Source organism: Coregonus clupeaformis, unplaced genomic scaffold (assembly GCF_020615455.1).
Source record: "Coregonus clupeaformis isolate EN_2021a unplaced genomic scaffold, ASM2061545v1 scaf2516, whole genome shotgun sequence".
Classification (NCBI taxonomy): domain Eukaryota; kingdom Metazoa; phylum Chordata; class Actinopteri; order Salmoniformes; family Salmonidae; genus Coregonus; species Coregonus clupeaformis.
This window is the reverse complement of record NW_025535970.1, coordinates 1-24,780: the sequence shown is the minus strand read 5'-3', so window position 1 is coordinate 24,780 and position 24,780 is coordinate 1. Positions and strand designations below refer to the sequence as shown.

Genomic DNA, 24,780 nt, shown 5'->3' with positions numbered 1-24,780 from the left:
ATCCTGAATAGCCTCCCAGTCCCTGCCGCTGAAAAACATCCCAACAGCATGATGCTACCACCACAATGCTTCACCGTAGGGATGGTGCCAGGTTTCCTCCAGACGTGACGTTTGGCATTCAGGCCAAAGAGTTCAATCTTGGTTTCATCAGACCAGAAATACTGTCACGTAACTACAGCTGTGAGAGTGTATTGATGTACTGTCACGTAACTACAGCTGTGAGAGTGTATTGATGTACTGTCTGTTGGAATGCTTATGTGGAGTGTACCAACTGAGATTTTAATATTTGACAAAAAGATCCTGTAAACCCCATTGGTGCTCACAGCTATATTTCTGGTATATTTTCTCATACCTCTCCCTCCAGAACTTAATCAAGTACCAGGCAATATTTTAGTTCTGGATTTTCAAGATTAGTAACACTATAAATGCAATTGCAAATGATGAATACAGTGTTTTATAAGCCCATGTGGGCTGGGCATTCTGAAGACGCGTAATAATACAATCAATAACATCAAATCAAATCTACCTGAAGTTTGTGTGTGAGATGAATTCAAACGCAAAGGCTGTCTGTGACGTTCCTGCGTCATCATTCCTTAATCACAGACAGTATTCAGAGCTGGCAAACTTGTGGAATAGACACCGGCTGGAATGCGGTATTAACCAATCAGCATTCAGGATTAGACCCACCCCGTTGTATAAAAGGGCATAGCTGTCCTGAATCTCTAGTACATCAGTAGTTCTCTGAGTCTCAATAAATACAAGAGGGGAAAACTCAATAGAATGATGGATGATTTTATTTCTTATTATGTCAGCAGGTAGACAGTGAATTACATCTTACATGTAAAAACCAACAAAACAAGTCTGATGTTGACAAACAAACATAAGGAGACAAGCACAAGTAGCCATGAAATCAGGAAATCAACCAGAAGGTGGGAACCATACTTTAATAACATTGGTGGACAGTGGGACACTAATGAACAGAAAAACATGAATTTAGGTGTGAGATGGTGCTGGTGACTTAAGCTCAAGGGAGGGTTGGGATGTATTTAACATTAGCTGAGCCATATACAGTCATAGAAACAGACAGCATATTTTTTTATCCAGAGTGAATTACCTACCTACAGATAGTAAAGTCTACAATCAATGACCCAGTAAAGTAATAATCAGCATGTTTTTATATTTATTGAAAAATAGGAATTTAATATGAAAGGAAAGTTGAAGATTGGTTTGATTATGACATGTTATGACGTTAAAAGTATTGTTAATTTGTATATAAAGATTAAACTACACACAGTTCGGCTCGGTGGGTTAGAACATGGTGCTGGCCACAACAAGGTTAAAGGTTTAAAACCCGCTGGAACCAATTTCTCCTGTTACGCTTCCTCCTCTCCTCTTCCATCTTCATCCTCTCCTCTTCCATCTTCCTCCTCTCCTCTTCCATCTTCCTCCTCTCCTCTTCTGTCTTCTTCCTCTCCTCCTGTCTCTCCTCTTCCGTCTTCCTCCTCTCCTCCTGTCTCTCCTCTTCTATCTTCCTCAACTCCTCCTCTCTCTTAATTTCCTCCTCTCTCCTCACCTCCTCTTCCCGTTTCCTGATTGCCTCCTCTTGTTTCCTGATTGCCTCCTCTTGTTTCTTCCTTTCCCTCCTCTCTCTTCCTCTCCTCCTCCTCTTCGATCTTTCTCTGGACCTCCTGGTACATCTCGTTGGTGTAGTGTTGTCCTCCATTCCTCTTCACCATCTCCTCTATCTTCTTCAGCAGCTCTGGTACTTGGTCAGGGTTGGTGTTACTGTCACTGTCATTGATGACAGAGTGATATCCACCTCCACATTTGCTGATGAGATCCTGGAGGTTAACACTTTCTCCTACAAACTGCTCAACAGATTTTTTTCTCAGCTGGTCTCCTCCGGTGAACAGCACCATGGTGTACTTTGACGCCTCTTCTCCAAAGTTCTCCTGGATCCACTTCACAGTGTTCCTCTCCTCCTCTGTGAACCTTACCCCTAGTCTGATCACCAGCAGGAAGGCGTGAGGTCCTGGGACTGACATATAGAAGCATCTTTCTAGTTCACATTTCATTTTCTCTATAGTGACTGTTGTGTCAAAGAGTCCTGGCGTGTCAATCACATCAATCTTCCTTCCATCCACCTCTCCACTCTGTTTCTCACACTGAGCAGTCACAGACACGGGGAGGAGTCTTCTTTAAACCCCTCCCTGCCCAGGATGGTGTTTCCTGTTGCGCTCTTCCCTGCTCCAGTCTTCCCCACCAGAACTATTCTCAGATCAGCTAGACCAGTTTCTGTTAATAACAAAAAGAACATAGAGGCACCATTATATGCTAAATAAATGATCAAGTAAATTATTCAAATAATGTAATTTACAGTACATAGTAATGTTGATGATTATTATAACAACAAAAATGTACTTACTCTGTCTCTCTATCTCCTCCTCCTGTCTCTCTCTCTCCTCCTGTCTCTCTCTCTCCTCCTCCTGTCTCTCTCTCTCCTCCTCCTGTCTCTCTCTCTCCTCCTCCTGTCTCTCTCTCTCCTCCTCCTACAGAAATGGTATGAGAGACAGAGAGAGAGAGAGAGAGAGAGAGAGAGAGAGAGAGAGAGAGAGAGAGAGAGAGAGAGAGAGAGAGATGAAATGGGGAGCTAAAATGAGGAGTGTTCCAGTTACGTTGCTATAAGTGAATGTTACACATATAGAGGCTTTGAATCAGAGTGTCTTGTACAGTACCAGTTTATGGAGCACTTGATGGACAACTTCGTTTATTGATTGCTTGTGCCTCTCATATGTTCTCTCTGTCACAGTGAGGCAATCTGAATAATAAGGAAAAAGAGTTAAACCACCAAATAGTCCCTTGTGACAGACTGCTGACATAAACGTCCAATCAATAGTTGGTCCTGGGTTCCCAATATGAACGACCAAACAACATACCAAGGTACACAAACAGGTTCAATCATCTGATGAATGACACCTGTTACACATAAAGTGACAGGGCAAAGTATAAAACAACCTTCCTGTAGTCTCACCCAGGAAATGGGGTCTCTTAGAGGGCTGTTGGTCCCAGCACTTTACCATGAGGTCAACCATCTCCCCCAGCCCACCAGCCTGGTCCCTGTCCACTGCCTCCAGAGGAGGCCTGTCGCCCATGGGGACCCGTAACCTCACCATTCTGGACTGGAGATCTACAGGAGAGGCAAAGGGTGAGGAATTTGGGAGGGAGTGAGAAGGTGAGTGACATAAAGACAACAGGAAATCTAACTAATAGTGAGTAGTGACGGGTGAGATGGATGACAGAGACGGAGAGGAAGATGTTTGTGTTAACGTGTGCGTTAATGTGTGTGTGTGTCAATGTGTGTGTGTGTGTGTATGTGTTAATGTGTGTGTGTGTGTGTGTGTGTTAATGTGTGTGTGTGTATGTGTTAATGTGTGTGTGTGTGTGTGTGTGTGTGTGTGTGTGTGTGTGTGTGTGTGCTTAACAGTGACATTGAATTTCCACTTACAAGGGTTATCTGCATAATAGGGCTCCTTTCCAGTGAAGATGGACCACAGCAGTATGCCATAGCTGAGAGAGAGGAAATACAGAGAGTAATCAAATGTCCACGGTACTTTCTGACTGCTGTCTCTCAGTGTTGTACCTGTAGATATCAGTGGCTCGAGTTGGTTCATATGATGATCCAAAAGCCTCAGGGGGCATGTAGCTAAGAGTGCCTCCTTCCTCCCCAGGCTCCTCTCTGGATGTCTTCAAAACACTATGGGAGACTTCGGCAAGGCCAAAATCTGTAAGCTAGAGAGAGAGAGAGGGAAAGAGACAGTGAGAGAGACAGCGAGAGAGAGAGAGAGAGAGAGAGAGAGAGAGAGAGAGAGAGAGAGAGAGAGAGAGAGAGAGAGAGAGAGAGAGAGACATTTGCACATCCTTGCAACACTGTATATAGACATAATATGACATTTGAAATGCCTTTATTCTTTTGGAACTTTTGTGAGTCTAATGTTTACTGTAACATTTTTTATTATCTATTTCACTTGCTTTGGCAATTTACATTTGAGTCATCTAGCAGACGCTCTTATCCAGAGCGACTTACAGTTAGTGAGTGCATACATGTTTTCATACTGGCCCCCTGTGGGAAACAAACCCACAACCCTGGCTTTGCAAACGCCATGCTCTACCAACTGAGCTACAGGGGACTATGTAAACATATATTTCCCATGCCAATAAAGCCCCTTAAATTGAATTGAAAGACAGCGAGAGTGAGAGAGACAGCAAGAAAGAGAGAGAAAAAGAAAGAAAGAGAGAGAGAGAGAGAGAGAGAGAGAGAGAGAGAGAGAGAGAGAGAGAGAGAGAGATGGGCTTCACATAGACTAAACAGAAATAGTCATGTCATTCACATAGAATGACAGTTGAGTAAATATTTACACTGCCAGTGGGTAGTGATGACTGCATATAGTTCAGATTGATCTCACCACTAGTATAGACTCAGGATCTTGGGACTTGCCTTTGCATTAAGGTTGTCATCCAGCAGCACGTTATTGGGCTTCAGGTCGCGATGCAGAAGTGGCTGAGGGAGGTTGTGGAGGAAGTTGATTCCCAGAGCGATCTGGTGGGCCAGGCGGAAGGACAGGGGCCAGGGTGGGGGGCCAGAGAGGGTTGCCTGGAGGGTCGCCAGTGAGCCTATCTTCATTAACTCCATCACAATACCCAGCTGGGTGGAGGGGCCTCTACCTGGAGATGGAGGGCACCCCTGGTACACCCCCAGAATCCTCAGCACATGGGGGCTCCCTCCCTTCTGCATATTTTTTACCTCCTTAAGCAGGGAAGTGCTAGAACTGGAATGAGGTGTGTGTGAGTGTGTGTGTGTGCAGGGGGGGGGGGACAGACCAACAAGTTATTGCTCACATACTGTATACCCTTTAATCATATTTAATTTGAAAGATTACAGCTATCCATCAGACTCATTTTCGGGAATGTTCGGGTCAACAGAACTTTGACCTTTGACCTCTAGGTTACATATTAGAATTACCTGTATGCATTGCTTTAAAACGTTGTTTGACAAGTGGTACTGAAAGGTCATGAAATTACCTTTCAATTTATATATAAGATAACCAACTTTGAAAGCACCAGCTACAACTATTGTTTAAAAACCACCCATATTGTGCCATTGACATCAGAATGTTGGAAGCTTAGCCATAGAATTCCATGAAGAGGGGAAGCTATGTTTTTGGATTGTAACTTTGTTGATAGAGGTACCAAATTTCACACACACCGGTAGAACAGGGTTTTAAAAATATTTGTAGATGCAGGGCCATCACAGGATTTACCAATACAGGGCCATCACAGGATAGCCCGACAGAAGCCTTATTCCAATATGGCCGCCAAACAACTCAATGGGGTCTTATTGGATTAATTTAGCATGACCTTACCTGAATGAAGTATAATTGTAGTATGCCCAATAATATCTTAAAATGTTCATAGTGATGTAGAATACACGACCACATGGCCCAGATGTATAAAGATGTTACATTAATCACAGAATTGTGTTAACAAGGTGCCCTAAAAGCTCTATGAATTGCTGACTTCTGAATATTTTATCTTCAAACATTTAAAATGGATATGTACAAGTGAATAGTCATGGATGTGAGCTTATTCAAATGATATACAATGTTTCCTATTAACTGTTTTCATAAAAGGTTATGGAAAAGAGCAGAAGCGCTGAACTATCCGTTCAGACCCCAGTCCTACCTACCTACAGGTTTTGGAAAATGTGCTACTTTAATATTGTGCCAGTCGGTTTCCTCAAGTAGAAAGCCTGCAATTCCATGTCAAATAAAAAAATAAAAATAGTAACTACTACGGTAATGTCTGCAAAAACACCAGTAAATACTACAGTATACTACAATCCGCAAAAAACACTACATTAATTACTATGGTATATACTACATTTTTCTTTTACTACCGTGTTTACACTCTTTAAAAAAAAAAATGCTATCTAGAACCTTAAATGGTTCTTCGGCTGTCTCCATAGGTGAACCCTTTGAAGAACCCTTTTTGGTTCTAGGTAGAACACTTTTGGGTTCCATTTAGAACCCTTTCTACAGAAACAGTCAATACTACTGTAGTATAATACTACTGTATTGACTGTAGTATTCAACGTAGACTTTTTTTCTGCAAAAACACTACAGTGAATACTATAGTACATTTTAGTAATTTAGCAGACACTCTTATCCAGAGTGACTTACATTTTCATACTGGTCCACTGCGGGAATCAAACTCACAACCCTACCAACTGAGCTGCATGGGACCAGTACACCGTATTATATTTTCATGTGGTTGATCCAATAAGACCCCATTCAGTTGTTTGGCGGCCATATTGGAAAAAGGCTTCTGTGGGTAAATACGTGAATCCTGGGATGAAGGCCAGGTGGACTCAAAGAATACTAAAATGGAACTTCTTTAGGACGGCAATACTTTATTCAGTAGCTCTTCGTTAGCTGTTCCACTGTACTGTTAGCAGTTACACTGTGAAACTGAGTGTTTAGGATCTGAACACAACTAAACTCTTTTCTGTAACACTTTTTAAACGTGTCAAGGCATTAATGAAAACGCGCCACAGTGTTTAGATTGTAAACACCAGAACATATTCATTCGCTCTAACACTTTTCAAACGCATGAACACATTTATTCAGCACAAAGTGTTTAGGTTTTAAACACTGAACACTGGGGATGTTGTTTTAACACTGTATGGTGTAAAGCCGTCTTTGCATATATCCCTGCATGCCTTTCGACTGAATGTGAGAGATACCCACCCATGAATGTGTTTGTTAGTGACAGAGACAAGATTGTTCCATTCAATAACATCTATTGCTGAAGCCTTCACCAAGTGACTGCCTAAGTGAAGGTGTTTCAATTAAAAGTAAACCCTTTATGACCACACATTTCACGTCACAAGGCCTTCAGTTATGGCCTAGTTATCCTCAGGCTTTAGTTATGGCCTAGTTATCCTCAGCCTTTAGTTATGGCCTAGTTATCCTCAGCCTTTAGTTATGGCCTAGTTATCCTCAGCATTTAGTTATGGCCTAGTTATCCTCAGCCTTCAGTTATGGTCTAGTTATCCTCAGCCTTTAGTTATGGCCTAGTTATCCTCAGCCTTTAGTTATGGCCTAGTTATCCTCAACCTTTAGTTATGGTCAAGTTATCCTCAGCCTTCAGTTATGGTCTAGTTATCCTCAGCATTTAGTTATGGCCTAGTTATCCTCAGCCTTTAGTTATGGTCTAGTTATCCTCAGCATTTAGTTATGGCCTAGTTATCCTCAGCCTTTAGTTATGGCCTAGTTATCCTCAGCCTTTAGTTATGGTCTAGTTATCCTCAGCCTTTAGTTATGGTCAAGTTATCCTCAGCCTTTAGTTATGGTCAAGTTATCCTCAGCCTTTAGTTATGGTCTAGTTATCCTCAGCCTTTAGTTATGGCCTAGTTATCCTCAGCCTTTAGTTATGGTCTAGTTATCCTCAGCATTTAGTTATGGCCTAGTTATCCTCAGCCTTTAGTTATGGCCTAGTTATCCTCAGCCTTTAGTTATGGTCTAGTTATCCTCAGCCTTTAGTTATGGTCAAGTTATCCTCAGCCTTTAGTTATGGTCTAGTTATCCTCAGCCTTTAGTTATGGCCTAGTTATCCTCAGCCTTTAGTTATGGTCTAGTTATCCTCAGCATTTAGTTATGGCCTAGTTATCCTCAGCCTTTAGTTATGGTCTAGTTATCCTCAGCCTTTAGTTATGGTCTAGTTATCCTCAGCATTTAGTTATGGCCTAGTTATCCTCAGCCTTTAGTTATGGTCTAGTTATCCTCGACATCGTTGGCTGAAAATCCTGTCTCATGGGACACATCATACCTGCAAGTCACAGTATGCTGGTTTGTGGTGATTAGTAATTCCTATCAGAATCCAGCCAGAGGGAGGATATCCAGCTATTTCAATATTTTATGACCCACAACCTGCACTCAGAATGACTGCTATGGTGAAGGACTTAACAAACAAGACAACCTACACCATCTAAACTGGAACAACCTTCTCAGTAACGGGTGCAATAAATTCAACCCTTTACAGATTGGATTAGTTTCGAAAAATGTAAGTTTTTCTGTGGACAGGTGTCTTTTATACATGTAACAAACTGAGATTAGGAGCACTCCCTTTAAGAGTGTGCTCCTAATCTCAGCTCGTTACCTGTATAAAAAGACACCTGGGAGAGAGAAATCTTTCTGATTGAGAGGGGGTCAAATACTTATTTCCCTAATTAAAATACAAATCAATTTCTAACATTTTTGACATGCGTTTTTCTGGATTTTTTGTTGTTGTTATTCTGTCTCTCACTGTTCAAATAAACCTACCATTAAAATTATAGACTGATCATTTCTTTGTCAGTGGGCAAACGTACAAAATCAGCAGGGGATCAAATACTTTTTTCCCCTCACTGTAGGTGTTCTCCTGGTTGGAAACTGATGGGAAAAACCTGACTATCATGTTTAATTTTGCATTCTAAACGCCTGTGTTTAAGATGAGAACTCTTATTGGCAAATCTAAATGCCTAATGTTTAAATGTAAACACTTACATTTAGGTTATAAATGTGTCACGTTTCATGGTTTTGCAGTGTATACAAAAGGGCATTAGTTTGTCAGTGCTTCGTCAATACATTGTCAGCTTGTTCTTCATGACGGCATTAGTTTGTCAATGCTTTGACAATTTTGTTATTTTTTTTGGACACATAATTAAGCCCTTATTTTTGGGGGCACAAAACTACCTCCATACTTCAATTTGTTTGTATGGGTTACCTTCAGACGACTCCCGTGACACCTGTGGTCATAATAGTTTTATAGGCCAAACCGTTCGGACGCTGGAGACGTTTTCGTGAGAAGACCGATTTTCGTAACGTCTCATGGTCTGACAATCACCGCTGTAGCTCGCCCAACTTCCACCGAAGATGCGGAAAGCCGACAGTGGATGCGTTGGATTGAGACAGATATCTCTAGCTTAAACTGACAGATTTTGATGGGGATTTGTGTATTATGTTAGTTAGATTGACACACGTCAATACAAACTCATTTTCATAAGCCGTCTGCATAATTTATGAACAGGCCGCGGCTCGGGTGGCTGAGGTCCTACATGATCTTCAAATCTAATATCCAAAAGTTTTTTCCTGCTGTAGGTAATAATGCAAGAAATGTTCTGAGCAAATAATGTAAGAAATAACACACAAAAAAAACAAAATACTGCAGTTGGCTAGGAGCTAGAAACAGGGCAACCATGTCTGTCAGCACCATCTTGTACAGAATAAAATAATTTCCCAGTGTGCCTTGACTTTTCGAGTGAATTATAGAGTTACCACCCATGACTGTGTTTTGTTAGACATGAATGTTGAATTCGTTCAATTTCAGTCCTGTGGTCTTCACCAAGTGAATTACTAGGTGAACGTTAAACTCTTTATGAGAATACATTACATATATCATAAGGCCTTATTCTGAGGCCTAGTTTTACCCTAATACAGTGGCCTGAAACTCATGGTTTACAGGCCACATCACTTTGCAAGTCACATTATGCTGGCATGCAAAGTGATGTGTAATTCCTATTGGAATACAGACAGAGATAAGATATCCAACAGCTGGAATTTCTACTCACCCGCAACCTGCATTCAGAATGACAACCAGGGTTAGGAACATTGATAAAGGAGACTACCTAAACCATTTAAACTGGAACAACCATTTCATTAACGGGTGCAATAAATCTAACTAACTGATCGGATTAAGAAAAAATGTAAGGTATTTATCTTTGTGTAGCATAAGATTAATCAATCAATCAATAAAGATTCAAAAACACAGATATTAAAAACTATTCTTAAAAATAAACCTGCAGTAGAGCATGCTGGGAAATATGATAATGACTATGGTACAAATGTGCCTTTTTAGAGTACCACCCCAGTGACAAAGCCGTTAGTTCCTTTAAAGTGGCAAAAATGTGTCATTGTACCTTATGGTGGGAACAAAGATGTACCTCTATTCAATACATTGTCTATTTGTAGCTTTTCTGAAGGTACAGATCAGTACCATCGAGAATTTAGGGCACACAAAATACATTTGAACCCTGAGAAACTTAAATGTACCTTCACCGTACATTGAGAGTGACATTACCTTCAAAATGTTGTATAGTGGATGTTTAAGATTTTATACTAGATTATCCGCACATGTACCCTAAAAGGGTACTATGTGAGTACCACGTGAGATCATATGTGTACCTCTGAAGGTACAATATGTGTATTTTGATATTTTTGTACCCCAGGGAAAAATACTGTACCCTAACCAAACACTTATTTCTAAGAGTGTAGGTTCACCCCTCCCTCATATTCTAGAATGACCCTTCAGCCCTGTATCTACAAATCTTTTTAAAGCCCTGTTCTAGCTGTGTGTCACAATCCAAAAACATAGCTGCCCCACTACATGGAATTCCATGGCTATGCTTCCAACATTCTAATGTCACATGGCACAATTTGGGCAATTTTTAAATAGTTGTAGCTGGTATTTTCAAAGTTGGTTATATTATATATCATTTGAAAGGTAATTTCATTAACTTTTTAGAACCACTTGTCAAACAAAGTTTAAAATGTATCAGGGTTATCTTTTTAAAGCAGGTAATTCTGATATGTACCCTAGAGGTCAAAGGTAACATTTCTGTTGACCGAAAATGTGTCTAACGGATAGCTGTGAATCTTAGCTTTCCAATGACGAGGGTATACGTGAGCAATAACTTCTTGTATACTGCCATTGTTTGTCATAGGGGTAAAATCCCTTCGGGTAAAATCTATGTGATGGAGGGATGAAAGATAAGAGTGATATCACAGAGAAAGCTCCATTGCTGCACTGCTTTCACAACTTTTCAAACTCTAGGGAAATAGACCTTTAAAAAAAAATCACTATGAGACATCATCACGCCACATGAGCCGGTCTGACCACCCCTGGCTCATGAACTAGAGCAGGGGTGTCAAACTCATTCTATGGAGGCCCTAGTTACTCCGCGTTTTTTTTTCTTCTTCTTTCAATTAAGACCTAGACAATCAGGTGAGGGGAGTTCCTTACTAATTAGTGACCTTAATTCATCAATCAAGTACAAGGGAGGAGCGAAAACCCGCAGAGACTCGGCCCTCCGTGGAATGAGTTTGACGCGTGGACTAGAGCCTTAACGTTGCATTCTGAAACCTTTACTCCCCCTAGTGGTACATTGACGTAAACACATTTGACCTAAGAGCAACCACAACAACACAAATATTTAACAAAGACTGTAGGGGCAGCACTTTAAACCAGATAAAAGTTACAGATTGCACCTTTAATCAAAATGGTGGACATAATTAAAAACGTATATATTGTAATGCAGTTCATTTAGTTTTCCTTTCATATTGGCCAGGGCCTAATAGAGATTTTGAATGCACTGGAGCAAACAGAATCAACATGCATACTCTCAAGTATTGTCTTATGCACGGCTGTGGGATGGTCATATATTTACCCATCATCATAATGCAGCAACTTGATGGCCACATCAAACCTCCACTTTATATGCCTGGCCTTGTGGATCTGTCCAAAGCCCCCTCCACCAATCACTTCCCAGTCCTGCAGACTGTCATTACCAATCAACTCCAGTGCTGGGCTGCTGGGCAGCGGCAGCTCCATCTTTCATAAAAAAAAACACTTATGTTAAATACTTTCACTCAGACTTATCAAAATTGCATGAAGACATTTATAGTCAAGATATGGAGTTTACACAAAAGGGTAGATAATAGACTAACGCAACTCAGTTATTTGGCCAAATTAGTTTATATGCACAAAGCAATTAAACTCTTTGTTGGGATTTGTATGTCAATAACCTGTGAAATTAACAAACCCTTTTGCTACAGAAGTAGCATGTCGCAAAGATTTTGTTCCCCTGCTCAGTTGTTGCATGCATCAAACGGTTTTATGTGTTTTAGATTACACAAGGGGGGGATCTGAATGAATATAAATTTAGAAAATGAAAAGAATTGAGTTGTTTAAGACCGGCAAACTTTGGAAAGAGAGACATTAGTGGGAGTTGTAGTTCATGTTTGTAGTTCTAATTAAACGGATGTCTTTTTCTGCTTCGCGCTTCTTCTTGGCATTCAAATACACAGTTTCGAAACCCAGAGGCGCAATATCAGTTGACTTTCGGGAACGCTTGCGAAACAAAACAAACAGACCAGGCCGGGGTTTGTGGTTTGAGAAGTCAATTAGAGAAGTGAAAGATTCTTCCGTAGTTATTCATTTTCTTGAAATCTAAAGGCACAACCTAGATTCGAGCCAATGTTTTAAGTAGTTGAACATGTTATTAATCCAACTTCTGAAAGTGACAAACTGAAACGTTTTCATTTTCGTAAAAAAAACTTGATATCGAAGGAGTGCCGTTGATTTGACGCCCTGCACATGCGCAGCTCGCGTTAGACTCGATGACGTCATCATTTCCTGCCTCGCTCCATACTGTACTGTCTTTGTCAAATACGTTGAAACCCGGCATATGGTAAGTAAATTCACCCGGAAACACTTATACGTTTGAATATTTATCTTAATATGATCGCGTTTTCATGTCTTTGACGATGCAAACTGTTAGACTCATTCTTAGCGTACAAAACAAAGATACGGAAGTTACATTTCAGGATCTGACATTTTCTTTGACGTGAATAATGTAAATGTTACTCGATAGAAAATGTTATTAGCAATCATTATGAAACATAACCACCTACCTGCATTGGTGTGATTTATTGAAACTGTTTGCCAATCGTGTGCAATTCGATGTAGGCTTCTTGGTTCAGTGTAGCGAAGCATGAATTACTCACTGATAGTTTATTGAAAATGAGTCTGGCTGCCCTGTGTCCGGGAGTAGTGGGGATTTCCACTCTTATGCATTTACTATTACGTCATTTCTGGTTAAATATCATTTATGCAGGATTTACTGATTCTGTTACACATTAAGACAACAACAATAACAACATTGTTGAGATTTGTAGTGACCTGATATTAGCCTATAAATGTTGTCGCTGGATCTGGCTTCGAGCCCCAGTTGGGGCTCACTATTTTTGTGTACACGAATTATTCTTTGATCGTGTATATTTGGTTGATCTAGACATGTGCAGTGCTTAATTTGAGCCGGATCCGTACATCTACATGAGAAAGAAAATCACTGTTTGCAATATACAAATTATAATAAACGGTATCAGAGTTCATTCGAGTTGTCTCCTGATTACCTCATTATCCTGCAAAAAAAAAACGTAATTGTAAAACGTAGACTTTCCAGGGGCGGTGTGTTCAATAGGGCGATATGGGCGACGCACTGCCAAACGGGAAAAGGAAGGGATTTTTTTTCTAATCAATTATATCACGGCAACAGTAGTTATCAGTGTTGTAATCTAGACGCCTGATCTGCCACAGTGCCACTAAATGTCCAATCAGGGTAAAGTCGTGCTTCAAATGGCCCCCCCCACTTTTGGGGCGATTTCAGTCAGGTTGAAAATTGCCCAGAAGTCTGTCATAGACTCCCATGTAAAATCTATTTTTTTCAAATTTCAGAGCTTTCAATACAATCTCTATGGGTGTCTGAGGGCTTGCACTTACGCGCTTTCGTCATACGTAACGTAACCATGAATGAACGTAACTAAGAAAAAACCGGGTAGCAGCCTCAATCAATTCACTACTATCAAAATGGCTAGGCTTCAGTCCAACTCGATTGTGTCTTTGAAAGAAGTTCCTTTTGTCGTCGAACAAATGAAGATAAATTGGCAACGAAACAATTAGGACCTCCCAGACCAAATTTAATAATTCAACAGGTTTCTACTAAAGGGGGAAAGTCCTACACCCGAGGATTTTCCAAAAATGGTACGAACGAAAAAATAACATTGGCACTCAACTGGATGAGGGATACAGGCTAGCTGTCCGCCGCCACAACGATGAGGTTAGTGTTGATAATCACAAGTTTACTGGAGAACTGAGACCAAGTAGAGACTTTGGACAGGGTGGATATGGTTATATTGCGATATTGTCAATACAGTATATCGTAAAGTATCACTATGTAACTCCGATTTCTTTCACCCCAATCCCTCAAATTAACGGTAAATAACTGAATTGTTTGCTCCACATTTAGCTAAGATGATTAGCTAGCCAGCTAAAATGTTTTATTTAGTTAGCAGTCGCATCTACAATAGTTTACTGTCAATAACATGTCTCCAAAAATGACGTGGTGTCTCCAATTGTGTTGACATTTTACAATTGCGATGCGCATCCATGAGTATCCACTTTCTGTAGCTCAGCTGGTAGAGCACGGCGCTTGTAACGCCAAGGTAGTGGGTTTGATCCCCGGGACCACCCATACACAAAAATGTATGCACGCATGACTGTAAGTCGCTTTGGATAAAAGCGTCTGCTAAATGGCATATTATTATTATTATTATTATTATTCCAGCCTTGTGTAGGTCTCCAATCTTGTCCCTGACATCCTTGGAGAGCTCTTTGGTCTTGGCCATGGTGGAGAGTTTGGAATCTGATTGATTGATTGCTTCTGTGGACAGGTGTCTTTTATACAGGTAACAAGCTGAGATTAGGAGCACTCCCTGAGATCAGTCAATAAATGATTCTGGTATTGACTTATATGCTGCCCCTGTCTTCATGTTGTTGCTGGACATATCTTTTTAAAAATGTGTGTAGGTCACCTAAATCATCAGAAAAATTGCCCCTCCTGAGAATTTTTTCAGGAGCCGCCACTGCTTTCAGCCCGATATTCTTAGAATTCGTGTTGGGCCGGCCCGGGTTTATGTTTTGCGCAACATTATAGACTATGTTTGAGACCAACGCGTGACGGTTCCTGCGGGCGGTGAGAGAGAGAAGCGCGCCTGTATCTCAGAACTAAATCCGTCAGTGAACAGCATGCAGCCAGAACAAGCCTTTCCCAATATTTCAAATAGGCTACAATCGCAGGAAAACACAGGTCGGAAAGCAAATGGCTCCTGCTTAAAAGAAAATACTCTAATCTGATTGTAGGCTACCAAAATATTGTATAAACTTCTAAATAGGCCTGTTGAGCAAACATTGTTTTACAATGTGATACAAAAGAGATAGGCTTTTGGGCACGAGAGTATTGGCCATCACCACGAGAGTATTGGCCATCACCACGAGAGTATTGGCCATCACCACGAGAGTATTGGCCATCACCACGAGAGTATTGGCCATCACCACGAGAGTATTGGCCATCACCAGTGAGTGAGCTGTGCATCATTGGGTGAGTCAGTGAAACCACAGGAGGTTGGTGGCACCTTAAATGGGGAGGACGGCCTCGTGTTAATGGCTGGAGCAGAGCAGTGGAACGGTATCAAATACATCAAACACATGGTTTCCATTTGTTCAGTTCCAGCCATTATTATGAGCCGTCCTCCAATGAGCAGCCTCCACTGTTTTCTAGAACTATATTTCCTCCTCATATTGTAGGCCCTGTGTAGCTCAGTTGGTAGAGCATGGCGTTTGCAACGCCAGGGTTGTGGGTTCGATTCCCACGTGGGGCCAGTATGAAAAAATATAATATATATATGTATGCACTCTGGATAAGAGCGTCTGCTAAATGACGTAAATGTAATTGTACAATATGTGTCTCCACACACCTAGGCCTGGGCTATTGATGGATTCAAGACAAGTGTGTTTTATTGATCTCAGTTTGTCAGTGTCAAAGTAGCCTGTCATTTCGATCATATGTGCGGAATAAAAAAATATTCTGCTAGTCTCCAGTCATATAAAATGAGGTAGAATTGCATGAAATGTGTTTATATAAGGCCAAATTCTTCGCGGACCCAAGTAAAATCCCCCCATGTGTGCAACTTCTGTAAGATCCTCTACTCTACTGCTCTATGCCACTACGCAAATGCCATGATGTGCATGCAGTGCTTTATTATAAAGGTGATTATTTTGTCACCACCCGATTTACAATTTAAGCACTGGTCATGTGTTGTTGTTGTAAGTAAGCATTTCACTGTAAGGTCTACACACCTGTTGTGTTCGGCGCATGTGACAAATAACATTTGATTTGATTTTGAACTCCTGTCACACAATATCTGAATACTTGGTCAGATGAAATCAGGGAAAGATATTGCTGGATGAATCTCTCTTTTAATCCCTTGATGACTAACAGGTTCAGACCCATATCAGGACTGACTTAACAGAAGTAGGCTAGCACTGGTGATGAATATTAGGGTTTCATCTATCTTTTAAAATAATCAATATATGCTCTGTATATTTTATGTCTTTATTGGGCTTTTATTAATTTCCAAATATTTAATAACCAAAGTTTGATAATTGCATCAAGAAACATGATCCACCACCAAAGTCCTTCCATCTATATACATAAGAATAGTTTTTAAAAGTAGGGTCCCGCTTTATTTGAAGTGCATCTTATAAATGCTTCATATTGGCTTCATAAACACTACGTAAATGCTTCACAAATAATCTATAACCGTACATCATGCTCTATAAAGATTCATAATGTGGCATAGCTGTGTGACAAAACCATCAATGTATTTGTTCACATTTATTCATCTTTTATAGAGCATGAAAAATGATTATAGATGATTTGTGACCGATTTATGTAGTGCTTATGAAGCCTATATGAATGCTTTTTGAAGCCTCCATAAGATGCAGTACACATGGTGCCTCCCAGTGAATCAGGGGCTCCACCAGTTCCTGACCAGTCCTGTTGTAAACCATATCACCGCCCCCGTCAACCCTCCCATGACAACACCCCCAAAACCACCTGTCAGGACCCCCATCAACAACCCCGTCACTATGGCGACGAAGAGCTCCAATCTGTCACAGACGATTCTTTGCCTGTCCTCCTTCCTCCACTGGAATCTGTAGCCTCCCTCTCCTCCACCTCATTGGACCGCACTGCCAAGGGGAAGACACACCCCTCTTTACTCACAGGGGAGAACAGTTATTTTGAGGGAAGTGTATGAAAAATAACCTCATAAATGCTATATTGTACTGTACTGTTCTGTATTGTACTGTATTGTACTGTACTGTATTCTACTGTATTATAACTATCAACTATTGTGAATAAGTATAATTAAGTAAATGGTACAGATGATTAATCAACGTATTTCACAAATCACCGCTAGATGGAGTGCTTTCACTAAAATACATGAAAATGACATTTCTCTCTGTGGAGAAAGATGAAAAAGTCCTTAGACACTGATCTGAGGTCAGTTTTGTGTTTTAGTCCTATAAATAAGCCCTGACAGGATTGGATAGGATAGGTGCCATCAAGGTGTAGAAATGTCCACATAGCCTTTCACAGAGGAAGGTGGAACTACAGTATAGCTTTAATACAGGTCCTAATGGTTGTCCCAGGATCAGATTACCCTGACTAAATACTAATCAAACCATTAAATAGCTAAATCATATCTTACAGATATATATGGGGCCAATATGGAAGTGAGTATGTTGCTTTATGATGAGTCACTCACCCACTGTAGGTCTCTGAAACACAGGAGAACTCTATGCAGCTCTGACCAGCTCCTCTTTGTAGGAAGTCAGCAGTTGTCTCTGGACTCTATCTCCCATGATCCTTTGCTGATACTCCTCTGGGTTCTCCCCAGTGGCACTGGCTGATGAGGTGGGAAATGTAGTCATTGGACTTTTGTTCTGTTAGGTAACATTCTCCACATTGGAGTTTGGCCTGAGCATGCACTACAACAGGATATTTAGTGATTTCTCAATCTTTAGTAATGTTTAATATTAAGAAATAAGGAAGTCAAGAAAAAGTTCAGAAAAGTTTATCTGACACTTCCATCTCAGCTCAGCCGGTTAAGGAGACTCTCACAACAAGTAATGTTAGCACACCACACTGAGGAAGTTATGGAAAAAAATATTACTGAATGAGGAAATCGCAAATTCTGGTGTCCACTGCCAAAATACTATGATCATAGCGTTTGTATGTGTGTGTGTGTGTAAATAAGCAAGCCATGCAGCAAGTTAACTAAACACTCACCTAATATTCCTATAGCTGTGTGCTCCAGTCCTTCTCTCTCTAAGGTCAACCAAAACATGTAGTAACACACATCCTAGACCTGTGCCGTAGTAAGTATGTGATGTCACCCTCCCTCCCTTCTGGGTCTCCTACCTCCAGGAATTGAACCTTTGCAATATCTAAAATCACCTGTGCCGGTTGTCGAGACAACACCAGGTAAACAGCTGTAAGGACACGCCCATCTAATGCTCCTGAATTATATTAATAGACCATGTGACTACAGAGCTCTCAAACAGAATTATATTAATAGACCATGTGACTACAGGTCTCTCAAACAGAATTATATTAATAGACCATGTGACTACAGGTCTCTCAAACATAATTATATTCATAGACCATGTGACTACAGGTCTCTCAAACAGAATTATATTAATAGACCATGTGACTACAGGTCTCTCAAACAAACATAAGAAGAGATAGTGAGTACATGAGAAAAGCAACAAACTGGAAAATAACGTTCGATTGGACGTCCCTTCATTTTAGAACAAGCACCTTGACTGAATAACTGCAAAACGATTTAATTAATGAATGACTGATTTGTACGTTGTTATGTACGTTTGTTATACATAGCAATAAAATACTTTTCCAAAATGCATGTGTCCATTGTTGATGAAAAGGGGCGGCAGGTAGCCTAGCGGTTGGGAGCGTTGGGCCAGTAACTGAAAGGTCGCTGGTTTGAATCCCCAAGCCGACTAGGTGAAAAATCTGCCGATGTGCCTTTGAGCAAGGCACTTAACCCTAATTGCTCTTGTAAGTCACTCTGGATAAGAACGTCTGCTAAATGACTAAACTGTAAACAACGTTTGGAAAAAGTGATTTATTGTAGGATAGATTTATTTTGTCTAAGATTTTATTTGTCATCCCATTTCAATGTGACCAAGATCCCTTTCCATCTCTGGCCATCTCTGTGTTTACTTTGCTTGTACTTTGTCAATGTGTGTGATTTATAATTGTAAGTGCCCTATTGATCAGTTGAACATTGACTCAATAAAATGTTTTTGTAAACAATTGACCATCAGTTGAATGCACGTGTCACTTCAACTCATTTGTTTCTGGCCATCAACACGTCAGTATCTTCTGGGCTGATTAAACCAAATAATAAAACAGATTTTAATTAACGTGGTCTATTATTTTAGATATTGACCTTTAAACTTCGACCCAGTGACTAAAGAGATATAGTAAAAAAAACGTATTTCATTTAGAAAAACACAAACACAAGTATAACAATAACATGTAGAATTTGTATCATAGTTTGAACACAACAAACACACGTTACATTATTCTTACAAGATATAAACTAATTGTTGATGATTTGTTAGCACACACACACTAGATTATTTGGATTCATTAAACAGAAATATATTTTAAAAGTAATAAATCAAACAAAGAAAAACATATACAAGGAAGGTTGAGGACTGGTTTGAAAGATGATACAGTCCCATCAACTACAGCAGATGGCATCATATAATTTATAAGTGAACAAGATCCATCACTACTGATAACAGGCCAGTGGATATCCAAGGGAAAGTTATATGGCATACATCATGATCCTTCACTTTCAACAACAGAACCAATGGGGCTCCTTGGCCGTTAACTACTTGCTGACTGAGTAAAAAGAGCACCAGGACAAAATGCAATACCAACAAAAATGATAGGATATGTGTTAGGGTAGTAGTTGTCATAGGGACAACACCAATACTCAGTTATGTTAGGATATGTGTTAGGGTAGTAGTTGTCATAGGGACAACACCAAAACTCAGTTATGTTAGGATATGTGTTAGGGTAGTAGTTGTCATAGGGACAACACCAAGACTCAGTTATGTTAGGATATGTGTTAGGGTAGTAGTTGTCATAGGGACAACACCAAGACTCAGTTATGTTAGGATATGTGTTAGGTAGTAGTTGTCATAGGGACAACACCAAAACTCAGTTATGTTAGGATATGTGTTAGGGGTAGTAGTTGTCATAGGGACAACACCAAGACTCAGTTATGATAGGATATGTGTTAGGGTAGTAGTTGTCATAGGGACAACACCAAGACTCAGTTATGTTAGGATATGTGTTAGGATAGTAGTTGTCATAGGGACAACACCAAGACTCAGTTATGTTAGGATATGTGTTAGGGTAGTAGTTGTCATAGGGACAACACCAAGACTCAGTTATGTTAGGATATGTGTTAGGGTAGTAGTTGTCATAAGGACAACACCAAAACTCAGTTATGTTAGGATATGTGTTAGGGTAGTAGTTGTCATAGGGACAACACCAAGACTCAGTTATGTTAGGATATGTGTTAGGGTAGTAGTTGTCATAGGGACAACACCAAGACTCAGTTATGTTAGGATATGTGTTAGGGTAGTAGTTGTCATAGGGACAACACCAAAACTCAGTTATGTTAGGATATGTGTTAGGGTAGTAGTTGTCATAGGGACAACACCAAGACTCAGTTATGTTAGGATATGTGTCAGGGTAATAGTTGTCATAGGGACAACACCAATACTCAGTTATGTTAGGATATGTGTTAGGGTAGTAGTTGTCATAGGGACAACACCAAGACTCAGTTATGTTAGGATATGTGTTAGGGTAGTAGTTGTCATAGGGACAACACCAAGACTCAGTTATGATAGGATATGTGTTAGGGTAGTAGTTGTCATAGGGACAACACCAAGACTCAGTTATGTTAGGATATGTGTTAGGGTAGTAGTTGTCATAGGGACAACACCAAAACTCAGTTATGTTAGGATATGTGTTAGGGTAGTAGTTGTCATAGGGACAACACCAAGACTCAGTTATGTTAAGATATGTGTTAGGGTAGTAGTTGTCATAGGGACAACACCAAGACTCAGTTATGTTAGGATATGTGTTAGGGTAGTAGTTGTCATAAGGACAACACCAAAACTCAGTTATGTTAGGATATGTGTTAGGGTAGTAGTTGTCATAGGGACAACACCAAGACTCAGTTATGTTAGGATATGTGTTAGGGTAGTAGTTGTCATAGGGACAACACCAAGACTCAGTTATGTTAGGGATATGTTTTAGGGTAGTAGTTGTCATAGGGACAACACCAAAACTCAGTTATGTTAGGATATGTGTTAGGGTAGTAGTTGTCATAGGGACAACACCAAGACTCAGTTATGTTAGGATATGTGTCAAGGGGTAGTAGTTGTCATAGGGACAACACCAAGACTCAGTTATGTTAGGATATGTGTTAGGGTAGTAGTTGTCATAGGGACAACACCAAGACTCAGTTATGTTAGGATATGTGTTAGGGGTAGTAGTTGTCATAGGGACAACGCACCAAGACTCAGTTATGATAGGATATGTGTTAGGGGTAGTAGTTGTCATAGGGACAACACTCAAAGACTCAGTTATGTTAGGATATGTGTTAGGTAGTAGTTGTCATAGGGACAACACCAAGACTCAGTTATGTTAGGATATGTGTTAGGGTAGTAGTTGTCATAGGGACAACACCAAGACTCAGTTATGTTAGGATATGTGTTAGGGTAGTAGTTGTCATAGGGACAACACCAAGACTCCAGTGGGTTAACTGACTTCACTGAGGAAGGTGCCATACTTCTCTGTGTCAGGTCTCCCCTGCAAGTTAGACTATTGCATTGAATATGGACTCAAAAACAGTTAAACAATCATTTTGAAATTGTCAGGTGATGTGATAAGTAACTTCCAAGAAGCAATCAAAGGTTGTCTCAGAACATGTTAGGGTATCAATAAAATGCAAGTTGACATGCAAGCTTTTTGGTACTAATTTAAGGCTAGGGTTAGGTATTAGGGTTAGCAATGTGGTTAGGGTTAGGTTTAAAATGTGATTTTATGACTTTGTGGCTGTGCCAGCTAGTGACCACTCTGCAGAGCTTCCTCCAGTACACGAGTCATCCCAATATATGCCAACCTGCCAATACAAAACAGTACAAAGGTTTTCCTCCTGCTGCATTAACAGAATGTTTACCCTTTAAATGTAAATTTAAATTTGAGTCATTTAGCAGACACTCTCATCCAGAGCGACTTACAGTGCGTGAGTGCATACATTATTAAAAAAAATAAAAATAAAATCATACTGGCCCCCCGTGGGAATCGAACCCACAACCCTAGCGTTGCAAACGCCATGTTCTACCAACTGAGCTACATAAGTGCTGGAAGACATGAACTGAGTCAGACAGTAATACTAAGAATAATCCTAACATGTACAGTATGAAGTAGGATTTACACAATACAGAGAAGAAGAATAAATGTTCTAGATCCATCCAAAAGATCTTATTGCAAATACATTCAAATAATAAATTACTTATAGTTTCACACTTCACAGACATTGTTAGTGACACAATCCTTTCTGCTTAAGTTCCGTACCTCTTTCCAATTAATTTTTTTACATTTTGAATTCCAGCAGAGGCGTCAGCCCATAGGGGGCACAAGGGGCACGTTCCTCAGATTTGTCCTGTTATTAATTTTTGTTCAGATGTTAACACTGACTATTAACCAACCCCATTCTCTCTAGTAAGTGATTCCTTCCAAGGTGTACAGCGGCGGAAAGATATGCTAGGCAGGATGCGTGCAGATAGTATCGTCAGTGGAGGAGGAGAGAGAGTGTCGAGTGACACACAGAGCGTTGATTTTAGCTGCCGGTGATGGCCAGGACTCACAGGAGGTACAGTGCCGGGAAAAGTATTTGCCCCTTTTCAAATTTCTCGACTTTTGCATATTTTTTATACTGAATGTTATCAGATCTTCAACCAAAACCTAATATTAGATAAAGGGAACCTGAGTGAACAAAATAACACAACAATTACATACTTATTTCATTTATTTAATAAACAAGTTATGCAACACCCTTAATGCCCTGTGTGAAAAGTAAAAAAGTAATTGCCCACACTCAAAACTGGTTGTGTCACCTTTAGCTGCAATGACTCAATTGCTTCCTGTAGTTGTTGATCAGTCTCCTCACGTCACTGTGGAAGAATTCTGGCCCACTCTTCCATGCAGAACCTGCTTTAACTCAGCGACATTTGTGGGTTTTCAAGCGGGAACTGCCGTTTCAAGTCCTGCCACAACATGTCAATAGGGATTAGGTCTGGACTAGCCCATTCCAAAATGTCAAATTTGTTGCTTTTTAGCCATTTTCATGTAAACTTGATTGTGTGTTTTGGATAATTGTCTTGCTGCATGCCCCAGCTACGCTTCAGCTTCAGCTCACAGACGGATGGCCTGACATTCTCCTGTAGGAATTCACTGATACAGAGCAGAATTCATGGTTCCTTTTATTAAGGCAAGTCGTCCAGGTCCTGAGGCAGCAAAGCTTCCCCAAATCTTCACACTACCACCACCATGCTTGACTGTTGGTATGAGGTTCTTACTGTGGAATGCAGTGTTTGGTTTTTGCCAGGCACAATGGGACCCATCTCATCCAAAAAGCTATACTTTTGACTTATCTGTCCATAGAACATTCTTCCAAGAGTCTTGATGATCATCCAGGTGCTTCCAGGAGCTTTTTGGCAAACTTGAGGCAACTTTTTGGACGACATGGGTCCCATTATGCCTGGCGAAAACCAAATACACTTTTGTTGACAAATACACTTTGTGTCAAACACAGAGGGAATTCCAGTTCAACCAAGGTTAACTCAAGTTTTGGTAGAACATGAAGTCGTTAATCTGACATAAATTTAAATCATATTACAGGTCAGTCATTTAGCAGACGCTCTTTCCAGAGCGACTTACAGGAGCAATTTCGGGTTAAGTGCCATGATCAAAGGCACACCGACAGATTTTTCAGCTAGTCTGCTCGGGGATTCCAACCAGCGACCTCTCGGTTATTGGCCCAACACTCTTAATCGCTAATCACCTGCCTTGAAGAGAGGCCTCTAGCTTAAGGTATTAGAATCGGACTGTATAAGATCTAATTGCATTTTCAGTCATGCAGATGATGTTGAAATTAAATGATGTATTACTTTTTCATGGATTTCAATAGCCTGTTATCAGTAGGCTGATGAAGCTTGTCCAAGTTATAAGAGTTGGAATGGTGCCTCTTGTGCATAGAAACACTATCTACAAACCACTGGTTCATAGAAACACATCCACAAACCACTGGTTCATAGAGACACTATCTACAAACCACTGGTTCATAGAAACACTATCTACAAACCACTGGTTCATAGAAACACTATCCACAAACACTGGTTCACAGAAACTACTATCTACAAATCACTGGTTCATAGAAATACTATCTACACCTCACTGTCAGTTCCAAACAATTCCAAACAACTACCCATTATCATGTGATCATTACCGTAAAGACTCCGAGAAAATCTATACAGCATGTTTTTTCTCTCATGGGTTATTTAATCAATAAGGCCCGAGGGGTGTGGTTTCAGTGGCGGTCAGTGCCGTTAAGATGAGGGAGGAGCACATTTTATTTCATGAGCATGGCCTTATTTCTATGTTGGACGACTGTCATTCATATTCCATTCACCCAGTTCAATGTAACAGCGATAGGTTTACAACCTGGCCTTCCTATGAATGAAAGTTTGCAGCGTAGGAGCACACAGGTCAGAGACAAATTTGAGGCGACAGACAGTGACACATGGACGACAGTGACACATTCAATACCTGCCTGCACACGCTTGCCGCATCTAGCTGATATAGGTGTAAACATTAGTCCAACAGTTGCAAGC

General features: G+C 40.4%; 1 protein-coding gene and 1 long non-coding RNA gene across 2 annotated transcripts; both read right to left on the bottom strand.

The window, feature by feature from the left end:
- Window positions 1-776: 776 nt before the first annotated feature.
- Window positions 777-13,325, bottom strand: LOC121554031 (serine/threonine-protein kinase dst2). Its single transcript, XM_041867468.2, is given in 11 exon segments — window positions 777-1,657; window positions 1,659-2,182; window positions 2,185-2,295; window positions 2,426-2,486; window positions 2,736-2,818; window positions 3,032-3,187; window positions 3,506-3,567; window positions 3,641-3,789; window positions 4,496-4,826; window positions 11,540-11,703; window positions 12,786-13,325. Coding segments are annotated over 11 exon segments (1,968 nt in total). The 5' UTR covers window positions 12,792-13,325; the 3' UTR covers window positions 777-1,336.
- A 2,463-nt stretch (window positions 13,326-15,788) lies between these two features.
- Window positions 15,789-18,759, bottom strand: LOC123488822. Its single transcript, XR_006660310.1, has 3 exons — window positions 18,065-18,759; window positions 17,541-17,681; window positions 15,789-16,962 (listed from the first exon to the last, which is right to left on the bottom strand). It is a non-coding gene; the product is annotated as an uncharacterized LOC123488822 (long non-coding RNA).
- Window positions 18,760-24,780: the final 6,021 nt, after the last annotated feature.